The sequence below is a fragment of the Orbicella franksi genome, chromosome 1, assembly GCF_964199315.1.
Source record: "Orbicella franksi chromosome 1, jaOrbFran1.1, whole genome shotgun sequence".
NCBI lineage: Eukaryota > Metazoa > Cnidaria > Anthozoa > Scleractinia > Merulinidae > Orbicella > Orbicella franksi.
This window is the reverse complement of record NC_138145.1, coordinates 4,611,057-4,630,596: the sequence shown is the minus strand read 5'-3', so window position 1 is coordinate 4,630,596 and position 19,540 is coordinate 4,611,057. Positions and strand designations below refer to the sequence as shown.

Genomic DNA, 19,540 nt, shown 5'->3' with positions numbered 1-19,540 from the left:
ACTGCCGTGTGAGGAAAACATTCACAACTTGAAACAGGCGGGTTTGATGGCTAGTCTTTCGATCTCCCTCGTCAAAGAACAGTTCTCTCTGGGAGTGCAAATAAACAATTTCTGTAGCAGAAATTTATAATCTTTCGGTGAAATAAACTGAATACTGCTATTTATATAATAGAATGATTATATGAGAATGAATCTGTCGGTACTCAAGCACGCTAGATCGGGTCCCCTGCGGTGGCATTTCGCAACACAAAGCTGAGAAAAGTTACCGTTTTATGTAATTTTATTAAGTCCTGACGAAACATTGTATATTGAAAGACAAAGTAAAGAGAATGTCAATGCACAGCTTGTACGTGTGATACAAAATTTCTCATAAGATATAAATATCAATTCAGTTTAGCCAGATAATTTTCGATCAATTTTAGCGCACAATTTACACTAGCCTGTAAATACAGCTCCTTCCGCCCATCTCCCTCCACCCCTCCCTACTCCTTTTCGGCTGCTTTAGCGCTTCACAGCGACCGGAAGTGATGAGAGGCGCTTGTGTTCGCACGCACGCGATTGGTCCAAGCGCGTCACGTGAATGAATATGCCCCAGCTAAAACTGGGGAATATATGAGTGATATTCCCCAATTTTGGCAGATCCCGCGTGTTGCGAAAAATGTTTGTTGAAGGAAAATAAACACAAAAGCCTCGAAGCTCACAGTTTCCCTCCCGGAAGACTGTTCGCTTCTGGGAACAGATATTAAATGTCCACGGACAAATATCGGAGATGCTCATAATTTCGCGACAAATGAGGCTACGGCTTAAATAATAAAATAATTATAAAAATCTCTTACAGAAAACCTTTTTTGTGTACGGATAAATTTCAGTGAACATTGAATCAGTAACATGTCCACTAAGTCCTCCATAATTTCTTCATAACTTACAGAAGTTACATGTGAATTTTGTAAAAAATGTTTACCTTGGATATCAACAAAAAAGTTAATCTAATTTACTCTTACAGTTCCGTATTAAACCAATCACTGGTGGCTACAACTTAATCAATTAAACTGTCTTGATCAATAAACTAATTATCAAAAGGTGACAAAGTAACTGGTGTGAATTCAGAATGTCATACAATTTACTTGCATTTGGAAAAAAATACTAGAGAAATATTATTTCCTCATTTCCTATTTCCCTCCTCATTTCCCTTCCTTCCTCATTACTTCATACCCCATATGAATCACATTAATATATTTATAAATATTTCATGGAAACTGGATGACCTCCGAAGTTTTATGCAAAAATGTTTGAGTTGAAGAGAACACAGAACCGTAGGTGGCCAAGAACAGATCTGATTGCTGTCACAGCTGTCCCAGGCCTGTTGCCTGAAACCTTCCTCCCTAGATTATTATCAATTTTTTTGTGTGTGTACAAAGACGTAGGTGTTGAAGAACAGTTCTGGGTGCCATATGAGCTGTCCCAAACTTACTGCTCACAAGCTTCCCCCTAGATTTCCAGTATGTGTCGCTTTTGCCTTTATTTGATGGCTGGCAGCCACAGGTTTCCCTCACTTTCTGCATTGCCGGTTTGTGGTACATTAATATACATTGACATTACTTGATTGATCAGTTGCCACAGGTTTCCCTCACTTGCATTGCAGTTTTGCAGTACATTAGTAATATTGGCATTATCTAATTAAATCAGCTGTCACAGGTTTCCCACACTTTCCACACTGCAGGTTTAAGTTACATGTACATAAATTGATGTACATTGTATTAACAATGACTCATCAGCTGGCAGCCACAGTTGTCTCAAGCGGTTCACTTGCTGTTAATGTAGATTTAAGATATGTATTGCCTTTACTTGTTCCTGCCAAGATGGCATCAACCTACAAACGACATAAGAAAATTTGATGGAATAATTACGCGGTATGCAAACTACAACGAAGTGCCGTGTATTAGGCACTCAGCATACAATGTAAGTGATGATATTGTAATGTACCTCTTTCACGACATTGTTCCTAAATTCTGTCATTTGTTCTTGTAATACAAGAGCATCTTCTTTAAGCTTCAGCTGCCGTTCTCTTAAAGTACCAAGCACTTCAAGATTGGACTGCAAAGATAGTAAGACGAAACATGTTTGAACATTGCAGAGGTTTCAATATAGTTCCTTTGCCTATGAACTATTATTGTAAACACAAGACTGATGATGAAATTCCCAAGGGCATAAATGCACAACATCCTGTACAAAACAGTTGGTACATTAATACCAAGGAAAGCATAAAAGCAGTTCTGCTTTAAGTTTGGTCTGCCCTGCTCCTGGTTCCTCTTCCGTAACTGCCCTTGCCACCGCTCTTAATTTTCTGTGACTAATATTATCCGCATCTTGTTTTAAACTATTGTAATTAATTAGATTTAACTATAATTTTTAACTATAAGTAATGATTAGATTTTACTGTAATTTTTATCAAATTTAAGATTTTCTATCACCATTCTTACTAGCTTCTAGGGTTGCGCCTCGCATGGGTAACTTTATTTTCCCGTTCGCGCAATTCCTATTGGTCCTTTTCTTCTTTAATTAATTATATTGTAATTTTGTGACCAATAAAGTTGATACACAACCAAAAAAAAAAAGGCAGTAGCTGATAAAAATACATGTGGATCACTCCACTACTGTCAGTACTGACTGACCTTCATCAGTTCTAGTCCTTTACATGTCACAGGTGGTTCTGCTTTAAGTTTGGTCTGCTCTGCACCATCGCTTTCATCTCCATACATGTATCTAAACAGACGGAGATGAAAATGGTTCACATTACAATCATGGTTAACTTTGTTAAGGCAGATAACTCATGGTATAGCAGTGAAGTCTTGTGTGCATTTTGTACAGCATTTAATAGCTGGACTACAAAGTCTAATTGTTATGTTTACTCTAATCTGTGCCACTGCACCTTTGAAACTTCAACTAAGTACTACATATGAAAATTCAGCACTGTTTGAGAGAGCAATTTTTAGTTACCAGCTGAAAAATATTTTTGAAAGTTTTCCCAATGAGCTCAGGAGCTCTACTATTAAATGTCACTTTTAGTAGCACATAAAATTATTACTATTTTACAGTTGAGTATGCCACCTGTGTGCTCTATAATTAACATTCTGCCAGGGTTACATGTAGGTATGATAAAACTAGTAATTACTATAAATTAAAATAATGTAACAGAAGGTAAATGTTGGTGATTGTAAGTTGGAGAAATTTTTAATGGGAAATTAACAGAACTTGTGATTGAATGTGCTTGTGTCACTGGCTTCTCTTATAACATTAACCACCCATAAATACATTTTTCACAAGTGGAACTTTGTTATGCCCATTACTCACCTGTTAAATTCTTCCTGAGACATGGACAGTGCTTGTGCATCAAGCTTCTCTATGAACGATAGTGCACAACACTGTCAAAAGAAATGTCATGCAACATTAGATTTAATGTAAGCAAAACAATGAAATGATTTAGTGGGCCTATATGGTGACCCGTAAAGTTCAGCTGAAGATTCATTCCATCCTGTCACTATCAAGCTGCTGCACGAAGTGATTAGGAATATTACTGCACCACTAACGCAAGATTCTATCTCACCGCATAGTCCATTGCAAAAACGTGAGAGGACTGGGACAAGTTTCTTACATTGATTAGACTGAATATCTAAACATTTCAGCTGAAATGTTACTGAAAGAAAAGCTACCCGGTCAAGTTTGAGAGTTTTCAGTGGAAAATTGTCCAAATGGGAGCCTTGCAAAAGTTGCAAAATTCCATACAAACCCTTACAATTTTGTGGCCTGTCTACCCAATCCATACAAACTCTCTATTTTAGGTGATATTTGAAGAGCTATCATTTTGCCATTTTCCTCCTCTAAATACTTCTATTCTTGCTTAAGACTCTCAAATTTAGTTGATCTTTCATTTGAATATCTTAGTTTTTCAAACAAACCGAAAACAACCATACTCTTTCCCAGTCCTCTCACGTTTTTGCAATGGGTTATGTCATCTCCCAGTTTTATTTTCAATCGTTCTAGTGACAATTTGCTGGCATTCATATTTAAATCTTTATACTGTGGCAAGAAAGGCAATGGGAGGAAACTGTCCTGGCTAAGGACTAATACCAAGAGCTGAACCATCACTGGTGAGGTCAGATCTCAAACACAGCATGCTAATCTCTTGAACATTGTACCTTAAAGACTTAGTTTCTGATGCTCCCTCCTATCCGGTTCTCAAAGGTTGTCCTCAGGAAGAGGAGTTCAGGCAGAAGTGGTGGTGGTTTTGGTGTTTTTTTTTTGGGGGGGGGGGGTGGGGGGAGGAGGAGGAGGAATGGAGCAATGGCTCATTTTACCAGTGGCTGGTAATTGAGACTTATGTACCCCATAGTGTCAAACAAACAACCATACAATATGTTATCAAACAGTATAACATGTACATCATGTATTTATAGTAACATTCAGCTTTCAAGCAAGGTTACAATGTAAATGTAACTACCTGTACATGACTTTTGTAGAACATGTGCTTTATGTATGTGGGTCAGTTAGTTGGACAGTCAGAGATACAGCGACGTCATGAATGTACATGTATGACTTTAAAAAGGGGTGGAATTCATACTAACCAGGTTTGTGAAGTAATATCCAGCTTCTCCCATCATCAGTTTGTTAGGATTGCAAAATCTTGAAATGTACCTATTAAATAATAAATAAAAGAAGTATATCCTTGTAAACCACACTTTTAGGGGTGTTTGTGAGCTGTTTACATGTATTTGTCACAGCTAACAGTGTACGTATATGGGTTCAATAGCCTGTTCCAGACATTCAATCATTTACAAGCAGAACCCTTTTACTCCTGTTTTTGCACTGTTCCTCAACTAACCAAGTAACCAAATCAACATCTCTCAAAGTCACATGTAGGCAGAAAAGGCCTTTGCCACTTGGAACTTTGATGGGTTACTTCTGAATCAATAACAAGGCTGATGTACACATAAACTGTGAATGAACAAAATAATATAGATACTCACTGTACATTAGAATGTAGCATTGTTGGATTTGCTTTCAAGACAACATAAATAAGACAGGGAAGAAAATCGTCAGCGCTCACTGCTCCTCCAGCAGGTGTGGATAGATGAATAATTTCTACCAAAATGTCAAGGTAAAAAAAAAAACAAAAACAAAAACAAAAACACAGGGCTCGAAAAAAACTTGAATTCCAGGACAAGTATCTCTCAAATATTGCTTGCTCTGGGCAAGTCTTAGCTTGCTAAATTATTAATGCAGGCGACTTGCCTGATCGCTTGCCCATTGGGCAAGTGAGAATGAAAAGGTACTTGCCCAGAAGGAGAATCTACTTGTCCTGGACAACCAGATGGCACTTTTTTTGGGCCCAGGCTAACATGCTTGAGGGTCAATACAGTTGGTTTCTAAAAGGAATACAGTATACTGGTAATGAAGCACTTTGGTTTGTGGCCCAAACCAATCCATGTGCTGGATTGACAGTTCACTTTGCTGGTATAAGTTACATGTACTGGTGCATACATGTTTGTCTACATTGAAAGTTTGCATTTAATTAGGTCACAAGATTGACAAAATCACTCTGACTACCACTTGTACAGCGGAAGAAAAAATATCTTAACACCAGCTGAATTGCACTGCAAATTTCTACAAGAAGGAAAGCAACCCAAATTCCATGTCTTAATCTGTGTGCCTTTATCCTTACAACACAGATTTACCAGCATGTGGCAGTAACGTGACATGGCCCCATAATGTGTATGATTGTACACTGTAAGGATTTGTCAGTGCTGTAAATAGGATCAATTCACTAAACATTAAACACGAAAACTAATAATTGTTATTTTGATAAAGGATACTAAAGATGTTCTTGCAGCATCGAACAACACAAGCCAGTTTGTCTTGAGGAGCTCTTTTGGTGTTTATTTCTACCAAGTCTACAGGAGAACATTTGGAAAATGCACACACAAAAATTAGTAACAAAAAGGACACATGTACACTGTATGTGTATGCATGGTACAGCATTTTTGAAATATTACAATACTGACCTGTATTTTAACAGGGGCTTAAAGCCATGAAACAAAACTGGGGGATGAAAAAATCGATCAAGTTTTACTCCCCTAAACCTAGGCACCATAATTCTAATATTTTAAAATAGCCAATTAATTTTATATTGTGTTCCTTGCGTACATACACTTCTGTTGTGCACTTATCTCAGGAAGACAGTAACATGTACATGTAGTATAACAAGAGATAATTTTTGGAATAATAACACTCAAAAATGCTGTGGGTAACCAGTGATTCATAACCCATCCAGGGAGAATAGTTTACATAAACATTTACAGTAAATCATTAACAGCATAAAACCTGAGCGCCACAGAAAGTGGAGTTACATGCAAGCATCTTGAGTTTTAAGGCTTCAGTTGGGGCACACATGAAGCCAGCTCTACCAACATTGTTTGTTCTAGAGTAACATACTGGTAATGTTCCAACATTACCTTGCTGTGCATCTTCAATCAGCTGTTGAACTTTGTCACTGTCAGGATTAATAGCAGCATCCAAATGCTGAGGAGTAATCCAATTAAAACTTCGAATACGTTTTTGATTTGCCAAATCCCTTGCTTCATCATCAGTGGAGGCAGGACAGAAAACACTGCAAACATAAAACCATCTTACTGTAACAGTTTGAAAAAATTAGTGATTAATGGTAATACGGAAAATACTTAGATTTGTTTGGATGACAAGATATACAAGGTTGTTTGTTAAGTCAACACATGCATGTTGTACCTGGTTGTAAAAAAAAAAGAAAAACCTTTCAACAGAAATGATTATTGTCATTAAAATAAATTTATGATAGTTTCATGATAAACATCTGATCAACAGAGAAACTTTATCATCAATTTAACGACAACAATGAGACTCTTGTTAGGGGCAGTACTAAGAACAAATAAAACTGGTCAGTTTAAAGTGGAACTTACACTCTATACAGCTTGGTCATGATGTATTTCTCTACTCCATCTAGTGTTCTGTCAATCACTTCTTGTGGTTGGTTTTGAAACAAGGGATGCGACTGAAGGTGTTCGGACATTGCCTAAAATGTTACGTGAATATACCAATGAGAACTACGTACTTATAATTTTATTGTGCCCCCAACACAGTTTCATTAAAGCATCATTTTTCTGTGATGGATTGGTCCATGTTCAGCTACCACAAATACTGTCTTACCATACGCTACACTGCACATGAAGGACCTTCCAAAAGTAACCACAAGAAAAGGTTGCTACACCATGTAAATGTGAAAGTTTTTAAGCTTTTTATTTCTGGAACTTTACAGTCTTACAATATCAACAAACTTGTAAGGACTGATTCAAAACATCAATGAACATGATATATAAAGTACATCAATCAAACTTAATTAGGTCAAGAGTGTCTTTATTAAGTTTCAATACTACACAGCACATACCCCATAAAAATCATGAACCATTTCACTCTGCTCCTCAACCTTCAGCGATGGGTTGTTTAAAATCCTTTGAACAAACCTGAGGAAAAAGCAGCCATTCTAATTAATTTCAATTCCAATATAATTAACAGCTTTCACTTGTAAGATTGACACAACTTCATGTACATACATGTACACGTATAGCATGTAAAGAAAACTGTAGCACTGCTACAGCTGTATGATGTCAATGATGTACATGTACTCTCCCACAAGTTATTCTCACTACCTCATCCCACCCTCCCCAAAAAAGAAAATATTACTAGCTAGTTTAAAATTAAACTAATGACTTAAATTATCTCTCACAGGAAGCTACACTGCAAAATCCAGTAGCCCCAGGCTATTCAAAAGACAGGTCTTTCTTTGTTCGAACACTGATGAACAGCTGTATAATAGCCCTCATTGTTGTTCTTCCTATTATTATTATTTTAAGTCCTTAAAGTCTTGCCGCTTTTAACTTATGGTGCCGAGTTCAATCCATGGGCCTAGGGCAGTTTTATTATTATTATTATTATTATTATTATTATTATTATTATTATGATCATCATCATCATTATCATTATTATTTTTTGATAGAGCTTGTTACAGCCATTCTGAAGTGTCTACATGTTGAACTAATACAGTATTATGAGGCATGTTGAGTGATAGAATTATCTCACTTTCATTGTATATTACACTGACTTGCCATTAGAAATGCTGAAACAAGAGCTCTCTAACTCACTGGTGGAGTGAAAGTGTCTCCACCACATACAGTAATAACACAGTACACAGACTTTGATTCAAAATGATTAAAAATTACTTACAGCTTGCATTTATCATTAACATCTTGTGCTGCTGGTTTCTTGAGAGTCTTGAGGAACTCACGGAAACTGGTGGCACTCTTCTGAGGCTCAACTAGATTACATTCAAGTAATACAGAAAGCAACTTAAACAAACGCACAGTCAAGTGTAATAACACAGGCGCTTATAAAAAAACAGTGGAAAGTACACTAACAACTGATTCAGTACAGTGAGGCAACTTATACTTGCATGTTCTGAAGGGCTTGGCTTGGCTTACCTGGCGATAGGGTTACATTTGCAGCTGGAGCGTCGTCTGGTAAGGAAGATCTTCCAGGGCTCTTTTTGAATAATTTCTTTACACTCTGTCTGTTGAAATAAAAACACATATGCATGTGTTAGTTTGCCTAAAACTTAGTGCATTTATGGGAATTAACGAGTTCAATGACACTTACTTTTTTGACTCTAACTGAAACTTCTTTTTCTCTTCAAACTTGTTAAACTTTAGTTTTGAAGATTCCTCCTCCTCACGTCCCACTACGCAAGAAAAAAGATGGTTTAGTGCACAACACTTTCATTGACTACAAAGCTAAATTAAAAGCACACATGACATCCACCAGGACCATCCAGGAGTTTCGTGGATACACATCCTGGTCTCCCTGACAGGATTGTCAAATCCACATAAAAATACAACATGCTTTAAGAACATGTATGTAGTATGCATGGTGTTGGTCAATTCTGGGCACTTTGGAGGCCATTATTTTAGTGATGGCTTAGTAGTACACATTGAAGTACAATGCATCACTTAGTTTAAATTCATTCATTCCAGCCTGTAAATATGCATGTCACTCCTCTTACAGATCAACTTGCATGTACAGTCTATGTGTAGGCACCCATCACTTTATGTGCATGCTATTGATTATTTATTTTTTCTACATTTTGTTCTTGGACTTTTGGGCTAGTGAGGAAAAATTAACGTAAATTTCAGAATCTTAACTAGCAGTTACTAGTTTATATCTCATATGTGAAAAACTGAAATCATTAGGGAAAAATGTACAATGTTGATTATTACCCTCTGCATGCAAATTTTTAGAGCCTCCTGATAATGCGTCTTCTCTGCTTTGTGACGCAGCCCGTGCCCTCTGCTGTTTTAGATACACTTCCCTGTAGCATACTGAACAGTAGCCTTTCCACGCTGGGTTTCCATAAAAACCACAACTGCAAAGTTTCAATGAGGTTCATTAGCACATTTTTACAGCCATGCAAAGTATCCATGGCAACAAATTGGGTCTATGAATTACCAATTAGTTACTACAATGAGATGGTTGAATCAAATTATGGTTGAAAATAAGGTATTCAACTACAAACAATTCTACATGTACATGTCTGCTGTGATTATCATGCTTTTCTTTAGATGCTACACAGTAGCTCTAAAAATTTAGAGGCATTCATTTAAGTTTCATGATTTTGTCCATTTCTCTGCTTCTGCTTGCTTGACAATAAATGTACATGTACAAACATATAAATATTCTCACACGAAAGGAAATATGTGTATGCATATATCAGTTCCTTGGTGTTTCCCTGTAACATAGTTGAACAGAAAATTCTTGAGAAATTATCCACATCCCTTACACCATTAACCATAATTTAATCTTGCTGTAGAAGGATGATGACGAATACTGGCTTCACAAAAATAAACAACATACCCTGTACTGTTATGTACTTGCATGTGTTATTACAGTGTATATAGATAATGTCAGAGGTAAAATTTTATTTCGGAACACGGAAACTTGACGAGACATCTTGACGTGAAATCACATGATTGTCACAAACGGTCAAGTTTCAGCATTTCCGTCCAAGATGGCGCAACGACCTCACACGACTATTATACTCAAGCTTTGCGACTCGATTTCTTTTTAACATTACTTATGATTACAAATCGCAGTTAACCTCGACAAGCACTACATGAAACCTTGTTTTCAAATTTCTACTTCAATTAAACGTGAAAGTTTAAGTAAAGAATGGCTTTATTGTGTTTAACCAAACACATTTTAATAGCGCCTTCTAAAACGAAACAGAAGACTACCTTGATATCCCATCGATGAAAACACCTTGTTCACGCGATACAGGTGTAATAGGGAACGAAAATAATAATTTACACTCTCTTGAAGATCTAAAACATAAGCTACGTTTTTCTCTGTAACACTCGCAGCAGTTCTCACTACAATAAAAGTAGCTGGAGACGGAAGGTACAGTTTCACTATTCTTAACAAGACTTACCCCGTTTTACAGCGAAGTTCTGGGTTGTTTAATCTCTCGTAAATTTTTGATCGCGTTCTGTTACGATCACCCATAGTTTGTTTAGGGGCTACGGGGTGTGCTAGCAGGGTGAAAACGCTACACGCTTCAAAAAGCTGTAGCGCTAGCGCACCAAACCCTCCGCCATCATGTTGATACTGTGACGATGGGATGGAACAAGCGACATGGACTGATAACTACCTCGTAGCCGCTGACCGACTCCAGGCTAACGCGGGCTCTTTCCGACTATGCAAAAATTCCATGCACGTCTAAGCACCTGCACTTTTGAAAATAGCCCAAGGAAATAAGCGCCCTAATTGGTTAAATTGTTTTCTTATTTGGTTATTTTATTTTATTTTCATTTTTGTTTTTTTTTGGGGGGGGGGGGGGGGGCGGAGGAAAGTAAGGGAAGGTGCTGTATGTTGAAATAATAATTAAGGGGCCCTGCAGACTAAGGATGTCTATCTCAGAGGTATGGCCATCATCGAATTTGATTTAGCAAAATTCCCTTACCCCAGCCCCCAAGTCCTTTGTAATAGCTTTGGGGAAGGGGGTCTATCCATCAAATATTTTCGCTTTCTCGCGCGATTGGTCAAAACGCGGCACGTGACCGGATATGCCCCAGCTAAAACTGGGGAATATCCGAGTGATGTTCCACAATTTTCAAAACTGCGCTTGTTGCGAAAAAGATTTAAAGGATGATAAACACAGTAGCCGCTTATTAGCATGAAAATAGACCCATGTTTGGGTGTAGGGGTGTCGCCGAAGGTTTGAAATCCTGACTCTGTTTAGAAAAAAGAAATACTATAAAAACCATACCCTGTGTGGGACAACAAGCTCTATTTTAACACCCACCTAAGGACAAGAGATGAAGGTCACAGTGACGCCAATTTCTGTCATCACGATATCCAGCACAAAGAACTAGACCGACCGGTGCGATCTATTCTGTTAGGCCTAGACTTGCCACAAGTCGACCTCGTAAATTTCAGGGTAGAATATGTTAGGCCGCGAAGAGGCCGTTTTTAGGGTCGCGAAACGGCCGAGCGAGCAACGAAGTCGCGAGAGGTCCGGCGGGTACTGAATAAACAAGACGAAGGACTTTTCAGAAAGTCTATGTTAGGCCCAGTTCAGGCGTCGTGCTTCTGCCCTGCCGAACTTAATTGCAATTTGGTTCGACTGCAGCACGGCAAAGAAACAACTCTGATTCAGACGTCGTGCCAGTGTCGAATCAAATTCAGCATTTACTGATGCCTCGTAGCAATTCTCGTCCTAACTCCCCGTGGGAACGCAATCTCGCCAAAATACATTAATATAATTTATGAATTTTGTATAGCGTGGCAAAAGCACGACGTCTGAACTGCCATATATGGGCTATATAGGTATGTGCCACTGTGAAGGGTATGGTTTTCAAGCAGTTTACTCTAGGATAGGGTCTGTAAATCAGAGCGTTTGGGTCTAGAATAGGGTATCATTTTTCACAAACCTGACTGGTTGGTTGAAGATTTTATCTAGACTAAGGAAACCAGGAATTGCCACTCAAAAATATAAAAAAATCAAACCGGCAAGTTTAAATTTACGCAAATCAGCCTCAACAGTGTCGATAGATGGGGGGTATTTGGGGAGTTCACTCTAGTATAGGTTAGTGAAATTCAGCTGAACTAGCTCTTGTATAGACTAAGGGTTCCAGGGTCCCAGCGGCACATCCCCACCAAGAAATTCCCAAAGTACCCCCCCCCCCCGGTCACTGCCGTGCCAGAGTCGTGTAGCACGGCAGAGCTTGCCGAACTTAATTGCTTGCCGAACTTAATGCAAAAGTTTGATTCAGACGCCGTGCTTCTGCCGTGCTTTTGTCGAACTTAAATCCTGAATTTAGTTCGGCACGGCAAAAGCACGACGTCTGAACTGGGCCTTGGTATGGGCTTTTATGACAACGATAATCTCTTGATAACAAAATCTACCAGTACTATCATGCATCTGTATATATGCTCCTATATAATAATTCATGTGTTCGAAATATGAGAATACATTATCTTTTTATTTTTTTCAAACTCAGCTCTTACACCCGACACAAAACTTTGCAAGGCCAACTTAGGTCAATAAACGAATCGCACTTATGTACATATAATGAAATTGAAAAGCACATTGACACGGCAAATATTGCAAGGTAGGTACAGAGAACTGATTCGTCATGCTTGAATGACATTTAACATTCCCAAATTAAATGTTTAATTTTTGTTCATGAACAGTAAAACGAAGGTGACTATGAACGCAAGCCATAAGTCACATGTGATGCAAAGAGAGACATTTTTTAAGAAAATGATGTTTGAAAGACCCGACGGGGAACCACTGCAAGAATAATCATCGTCTGGTCAAATTAAGTTGCTATCTTCCACATTCTAGACAGTAATGCTACAAAAACTGACGTTATGGTATTACCAATATTTTAATAGCCATAACAAGGAACTGCTGTAAAGACCAAATAATTCTCTTTGAATTCAGAGATATCAGTTGCAAATTCACTGCAGGAAGGTGCACAAGCAAGGGACAAAAAGGCCCTTGTGATGAACATTTGCACACTCGAACCCAGCTAACGTAAAATGCGTAACAGTATTATCAGCTAAACAAGTAATACAGTATACCAATGAACATTAAACATGTTGATTCGATCATGCAGCAACTGAAAACACCTTTTTAGCAATTTTGAAGCATTAAACACTTCACGTCACTTGATTGTTATATGGCTCGTATAAGCAATGCAAAGAAATTTTAATGGTTAAATCATTGTTAAGGATTAAATATTCCGTTCTTGCTACTGAAAGCACGAATCCTTTTCTGCACTTAACATTCTGTGAGGAATATTTTCTTCGACAAAATGATTATACGTAGATCGATCAATCAAACGATTATTTGATTAATTATTAAACTGCAATTGACTTAATGTATACCAAATTAGCCAAATATTGCCAAGACCTACTGTAAGGGTTTTAAAGACCATAAAAAAGAACATGATTATAAACTGTCCATTAAGTGTAGTCTTGAATTAAGTATGCCTGGGCATCCAGTGGTTCTGTCCTTGCCGCTGAAAATCTGTGGAACATTCGGGTCACTTTATTTTTGAGAAGCACAATTCCTCGGAGAAGAAAACTGAAGCATCGCATTGGACACGAAGAAACTTTTTTCCAAAACAATCTCACATGAAGTAAACCTTCACCTGGCAAAAAAAGTAGAAAAAATAGTAATAATAATATATTTGCAGGGCCTCTTGTTGGTACAACATAACGTGATACCTTTAGGACTTTAATTGGAAACGATGGTTACCCATTCACCTTTACTTTTTATCATTATCTTTTTTTTACTTTTATGTACGTACAATTAATCAGTTATCGGAGCAATGAGATTAACATTGATCATACCCTCCAAACGTTTTAGGTTATTTTAACCCTATACAGATAAAGCGTTTGCTGGCCAGCCCTCTTAACAGACCCCTCTACGATTTCTGTTGACACCTTGGTTTTGGAGACAAACAGGACCAAAATTACAGTAAGTGTAAAGGATAAGTTGGGAGTTCGATGCCCAACAATGTAACAATGATTAAACGTTCTGAAGGTTTGTTTGATTTACAAGTTAGGATATAATGTTTAATGAGCAGAACAATGGCTGTGCCTACGGAAGGGGACTCATATAAAAAGGACGGGGTGCTCTTCGTACCTTTTAGAGTTTAAAAACCCAGTTTTGGTACCTGTTAGGGTTTAAGCCTCAAAAGGTCCACTGCGGAAGCTTTTGAGGTATCTTAGGGTGTTGAGCAGAGAAAAATATGGCATCGAGATAAGGTGTTGTTTGGAATTGGTACCTCTTAGGGGTAAACATCCCAAGAATGGAGTTCTGTCCCCGTATAAGAACTGGAGAGGCATCTTGCTCCTCTCTGTTGCAAGCAAAGTTCTTTGTAAGATCATTCTAGAAAGGAGGAAGGATTCTCTTGATGACAAAATTCGGGATAAGCCAGCAGCATTTCGCGATCCTGCTGTGAACAGACTGCTACACTGAGGATTATCGTGGAGCAGACCTTGGAATGGAACACTGGGCTATATCTGTTTTTTGTAGACTTTGAAAAGTCTTTTGATCCTGTGGATTGGGAGGTGCTTTGGAAGATCTTGCAGCACTACGGGATCCCTGAGAAAAATCGTGAGGATGATCCGGGTCTTTTACGATGGCTTCCCAGCAAGGGTCTTGAGCATGAGTTATGGAGTAATGAAGTCCGCCAGGGATGCCTGCTCAGCTCCCTTCTCTTCCTCGTCGCGCTAGATTGGGTATCTCGTCACATCCTTGGTGATAATGAGACAGGATCCAACTTACCCTACTGCGGACGTTAGAGGACTTGGACATTGTGGACGACATGGTTTTGCTGAGCTAGAAGATCGCCCACATGCGTCAGAAGTTCGAGGCACCACAAGCACAAGCTGCAAGGGTCGGGCTCAAGGTAAATGTAACCAAAGCCAAGGAGATGAGAATTCGGTCCCCCAGCAAACACTGGTAACATCAGCTGGACTTGAGTGATCCTGGTGCGGGTAACAGCCTTCACATACGTGGGAGGCCTTATCACCACTGGCGACACTGAGGAAGATGTTGAGGTTAGGTGCAGGAAGTCACATGCTGACTTCTCCATTTTAAGACCAATATGGAGATCAAAGTTCATCTCTCTGTGACGAGGATCTTCAATTGCAATGTGAAGTCGGTTCTGCTTTGTGGTTCCGAGACCTGGAGACTAACAAAGAAGATCAGCGCCCAAATCCAGACCTTCATCAACCGAAGGCACCGATACATCTTAGGGGTGTGGTGGCCAGGGAAGATCTCCAGTGAGTAGTTGTGGCAGCGCACCAGGCAGGAGAGAATTGAAATCACCATCGGAAATGGAGATGGATTGGCCACACTCTGAGGAAACCTGCCACCAACATGTACCCAACTGTCCCTTGAGTGGAACATTCATGGGGCTAGTAGGAAAGGCATACCGAAGAAGTCATGGAGGAGGACTGTAGAGAAGAAGGATGAGGACTTGGGATGACATGGAATCAAGTGAAAGGGACTGCAGAAAACCTTGTCCGATGGAAAGGTGCAGCGGTGGCCCTATGCCTCGGTCGGAGCGGAAAGGACTAAGCACCTCTTAGGGGTGAAAAACATTTCAAGCAATGCCCACAAAACAAGATCTTGGTACCTCTTAGAGGTTCTTTTCAAAATCTTTTCTTGTTATACGGTAGTCCCTTCCCCGGGAGCTGTGCACGGATGACATTATGATTCATGGTACATTTCCTTGTCGTCCTCTGCAACACAACAACGTGAAATGACCGAATTCTGCATTGTCTGGAGAACGTGAACCACGACGGCTTATTTTTTGAACTTTTGATTTCAAGATTATCGCTGTGTCCCAGATACAGACTCGTAATGGTTTTGACAGTGAGAAAAAAACTTAATGACTTTAGAGTATCTTGAGATTCGTAATTAAAATATAAAGTCATTTTGTTAATCGACGTTTTTCTCGCCGTTGCCTTCGTGGTTACTTAAACTCCCTAATTACCCATATATAACGTGGAAACAACGTCATAATTATTATTCAGGAACGGTCGCCATCTTCTTATATTTCCTCATCTTGGATTACATCATTAAAAAAATGTATAAAAAAACACACCAAAACTGGTTCAAACATAGTCAAAACCGACAAAGAAAGTGAAAGGTACCTAAAGAATACTAATAAAGTCTAGTAAGAATACCACTTTAGCCCATGTACTTACCAATGGCAAATAACAACACAGAGGCGTTAAGGAGCACAAAAATGACATTCAAAACGACGGAGTCGTTCTCCATCTGGTCCTGGTGGTCTGGTCTCCAGTTTGTATATACTACACCAAGGCAAACATCAAAGAAAATGACCCACAGCACAAACGTTTGCAGTCGATCTTCAAACTTTCCTTTTATTGGTCGAAAGAAGGTGTACGCCACTCCAAATGCGCTCACTGTCAGCATAGTGAAGCTAATTTGAGAAAGACTTTCAGATCCAAAGAGAAACACCAGTGAAATAAGAATCAGCTTACGATACATCTCTGTTATCTCCTAAAACCAAAATTTCTTCTTGTAGTTTTCAAAGAAAACTCGTAAGCCAAAAGATATTTCTTCTTCTTCCTGTGACTCACGGTATTTGTACATGAGAAACAACACCAGAAGAGGAAATCCCAAAGGATAAAATGCAAACACAGCAGCAATGGGCCAGAAAAAGTTGTGACGAGGAGTAAAACATTGTATGGAGTAGTCCGCTCTCAGGTAGAAATTGCATTGACTCTTTTCATCTGTGAAACATGTCTCCACACATGCACCAGGAAGAGGCAGAGTTTGGATAATTGTTTTACTTGTTGTTGGATAAGAAGTCAGCAAAAGCAGAAAAATGTTCCGATAGCATGATTTCTTCAAACTCGAAATGGCTCGTAGTTTCTCGCTATGAAGACAATCCTCCTTGTTCTTGATGTATCTCTTTTTAAGGAAAAGGTAAAGAAGAATCATGCAAACAAAGAAGACATTCAGAGAGATGACCCCTAAGAATTTCACAAAGTGATCTAGTCGAAATCCAGAATGAATGCAGCTTAATGGAGCAAACTGCAAAATATTTCCTTCAAACAAGTTGAGACATTTTTCCATAGAGATCAGAGCTACCGGCCATCGAACTCTCGCCAACGCCGAGAAGATACCAGCAATAACTTGGTAAAATCCAATCACTATTTTAAAGCAGGACATGATGATATCTGCAATGGTTCGATCATTCCCAGTCTGCTTTGAGTCTCCCCAAAGAACCATCAGGAACACAGCAACAAAGAGTACAACCACCAAGATGGATGAGATTATAGTCACGGTTAACCGTGGACATTTAAGGCAGGTGTTAAATCGGAAGTAAAAGCTGTTAGTACAAGAGGCACACAAGACCCCTTTGTATCCTTTTTGGCATTCTGAGTTAATCCCTCCCTTGCAGGAATTGGCATGAGGACATTTTATTGGTTTTGGTAGTGAAGCCGTGAACGTGGAAAAGTTGTTGTTGTATTCAGGCCCTAAAGAGTGGATGTTCTTAACAAAGCTCTCATAACGCTCCTTCAGAGTTTGGTCAGACCATTTCCAGAAGTAATCAGGCGCAAGTATTGCTGTATCGTTCTCACAAACAAAACCATAGGCGGGACAGGCTGAACAGGCTCCAAAACGATCCAAGCGATATAAATTGCGCAGGCATCTGCATGCACGATAACCAGCGGTCTCATTCGATAGAGTTCCTGATGAAAGAAAATGAATACATTTTAAAACTATAAGTGTGAACAAATCTGAGTCAATTACATTTAACAATTAGATTATGAGGTCGAGAATTCAATCGTAATAGTTGACTAGGGCGAATTGCGAGTCACCTATCACCCATAGAAATCGACAGTTAATAGACTAGTGTAAGAGACTAGTCTAGTGTGCCGTCTCGTGTAAGTCTACAAGTCCTTTAAGCTTAACTAGTAAACTATCTAAATCCTCTTCACTGTCACATCGTAAATATAACGAAGCGGCGGCCATTTTGTTAACAACCGGACACTGACGGGTTACTCACTATCTACTACAGTATTGATTTTGAGTAGAATAGCCATTAAGTGAACGGCATTCGTGGTAGGACGGTATTTGATTTATTCTAAAGCAAAATGGCATCCTATGTGTATAACATTTGGGTCAATCACAAATTACAGTATAGTGAACCGATGATGACCACTCGAAGAACTTACAGAAACACATTCCCTACCATATGGGCATGCCAGGCAGCTAACGGCACTTGTAGCAGGACGATCTTTTTCGGCGACAAAAGTACCATTACTGCATCGTTTGCAGTCAACTTGCCCCATTTGGTCTTGATAGAAACCTCCTGTTGAGACAGCAACAATGTATCTTAGTATAGCTTAGAAAGAATAAACTACTAGTAGGGTGAGATCGCGAAGTTTTGATTGTTAGCATGTTTTCGCCTCTGTTTCTGCATTATTCTACATGAAAGCTAACGAAAGTGATGGATGATCATCGCAGTAAATTTCCCAATTTAAGCAATTGGAAAGAAGAAGCCTGAAAAAATCAGGGCTTCAACGGGATTCGAACCCGTGACCTCCGCGATACCGGTGCGATGCTCTACCAACTGAGCTATGAAGCCAGACATTGGGAGCGAGGTCAATTTATTGAGTTCATATCTTCCCGTTAGGAGTGAAGTGATATGAAGTTTATATGAAATAATTCATATATGAACTTGCTTAAATTGGGAAATTTACTGCGATGATCATCCATCACTTTCATCTACAACCGCAGTTCATATATGAATTGTTTCATATAAACTTCACATCACTTCACTCCTAACGGGAAGATATGAACTCAATAAATTGACCTCGCTCCCAATGTCTGGCTTCATAGCTCAGTTGGTAGAGCATCGCACCGGTATCGCGGAGGTCACGGGTTCGAATCCCGTTGAAGCCCTGATTTTTTCAGGCTTCTTCTTTCCAATTGCTTAAATTGGGAAATTTACTGCGATGATCATCCATCACTTTCATCTACAACCGCAGTTCATATATGAATTATTTCATATAAACTTCATATCATGAAAGCTAACATATGAAAAACTATTTGAGTGATTCATGCATGTGATCGATAAGAAAAATGATTTAAGAGTAAATGTCAGCAAAAATCAAAGATTATCGAAAAAATCGCGGACACGGCCAAAAATCGATTTGGCTCATTTTTTGCCTGTAGGTAGCCTTATATAGTAAACAAACGGAAATGGGGTTAGATGTTTGAAATATGCACTTTAACGGGAATAAACCGTTAAAAACTTTCGGCGGGTCAATTGCTCAAATTTCACCAAGCGCGATCCTGAAATTATGCACTTTTCGGACAGTTGTCATACGAACAAAAATGTAA

At 38.9% G+C, this 19,540-nt stretch overlaps 1 protein-coding gene and 1 pseudogene across 2 annotated transcripts in view; both read right to left on the bottom strand.

The window, feature by feature from the left end:
* Positions 1-262: 262 nt before the first annotated feature.
* On the bottom strand, positions 263-10,865 carry LOC145486787 (rab5 GDP/GTP exchange factor-like). The gene is made up of 15 exons (XM_081465502.1): positions 10,565-10,865; positions 9,357-9,502; positions 8,740-8,821; positions 8,565-8,653; positions 8,311-8,401; positions 7,475-7,550; positions 6,990-7,102; positions 6,510-6,664; positions 5,871-5,948; positions 5,025-5,139; positions 4,623-4,692; positions 3,352-3,422; positions 2,673-2,763; positions 1,984-2,094; positions 263-1,870 (listed from the first exon to the last, which is right to left on the bottom strand). The coding sequence occupies exons 1-15, from the start codon at positions 10,636-10,638 to the stop codon at positions 1,772-1,774; spliced, it is 1,461 nt and encodes a 486-aa protein (XP_081321628.1). The 5' UTR covers positions 10,639-10,865; the 3' UTR covers positions 263-1,771.
* A 1,733-nt stretch (positions 10,866-12,598) lies between these two features.
* The window catches only part of LOC145478139 (uncharacterized), a 51,102-nt pseudogene continuing 44,160 nt past the window's right edge, over positions 12,599-19,540 (bottom strand). Inside the window, exons 24-26 of the transcript XR_014048255.1 lie at positions 18,387-18,506; positions 16,366-17,883; positions 12,599-13,793 (exon numbers count right to left, since the gene is read on the bottom strand). The product of XR_014048255.1 is annotated as an uncharacterized LOC145478139 (transcript). The remainder of the gene's footprint in view (positions 13,794-16,365; positions 17,884-18,386; positions 18,507-19,540) is intronic.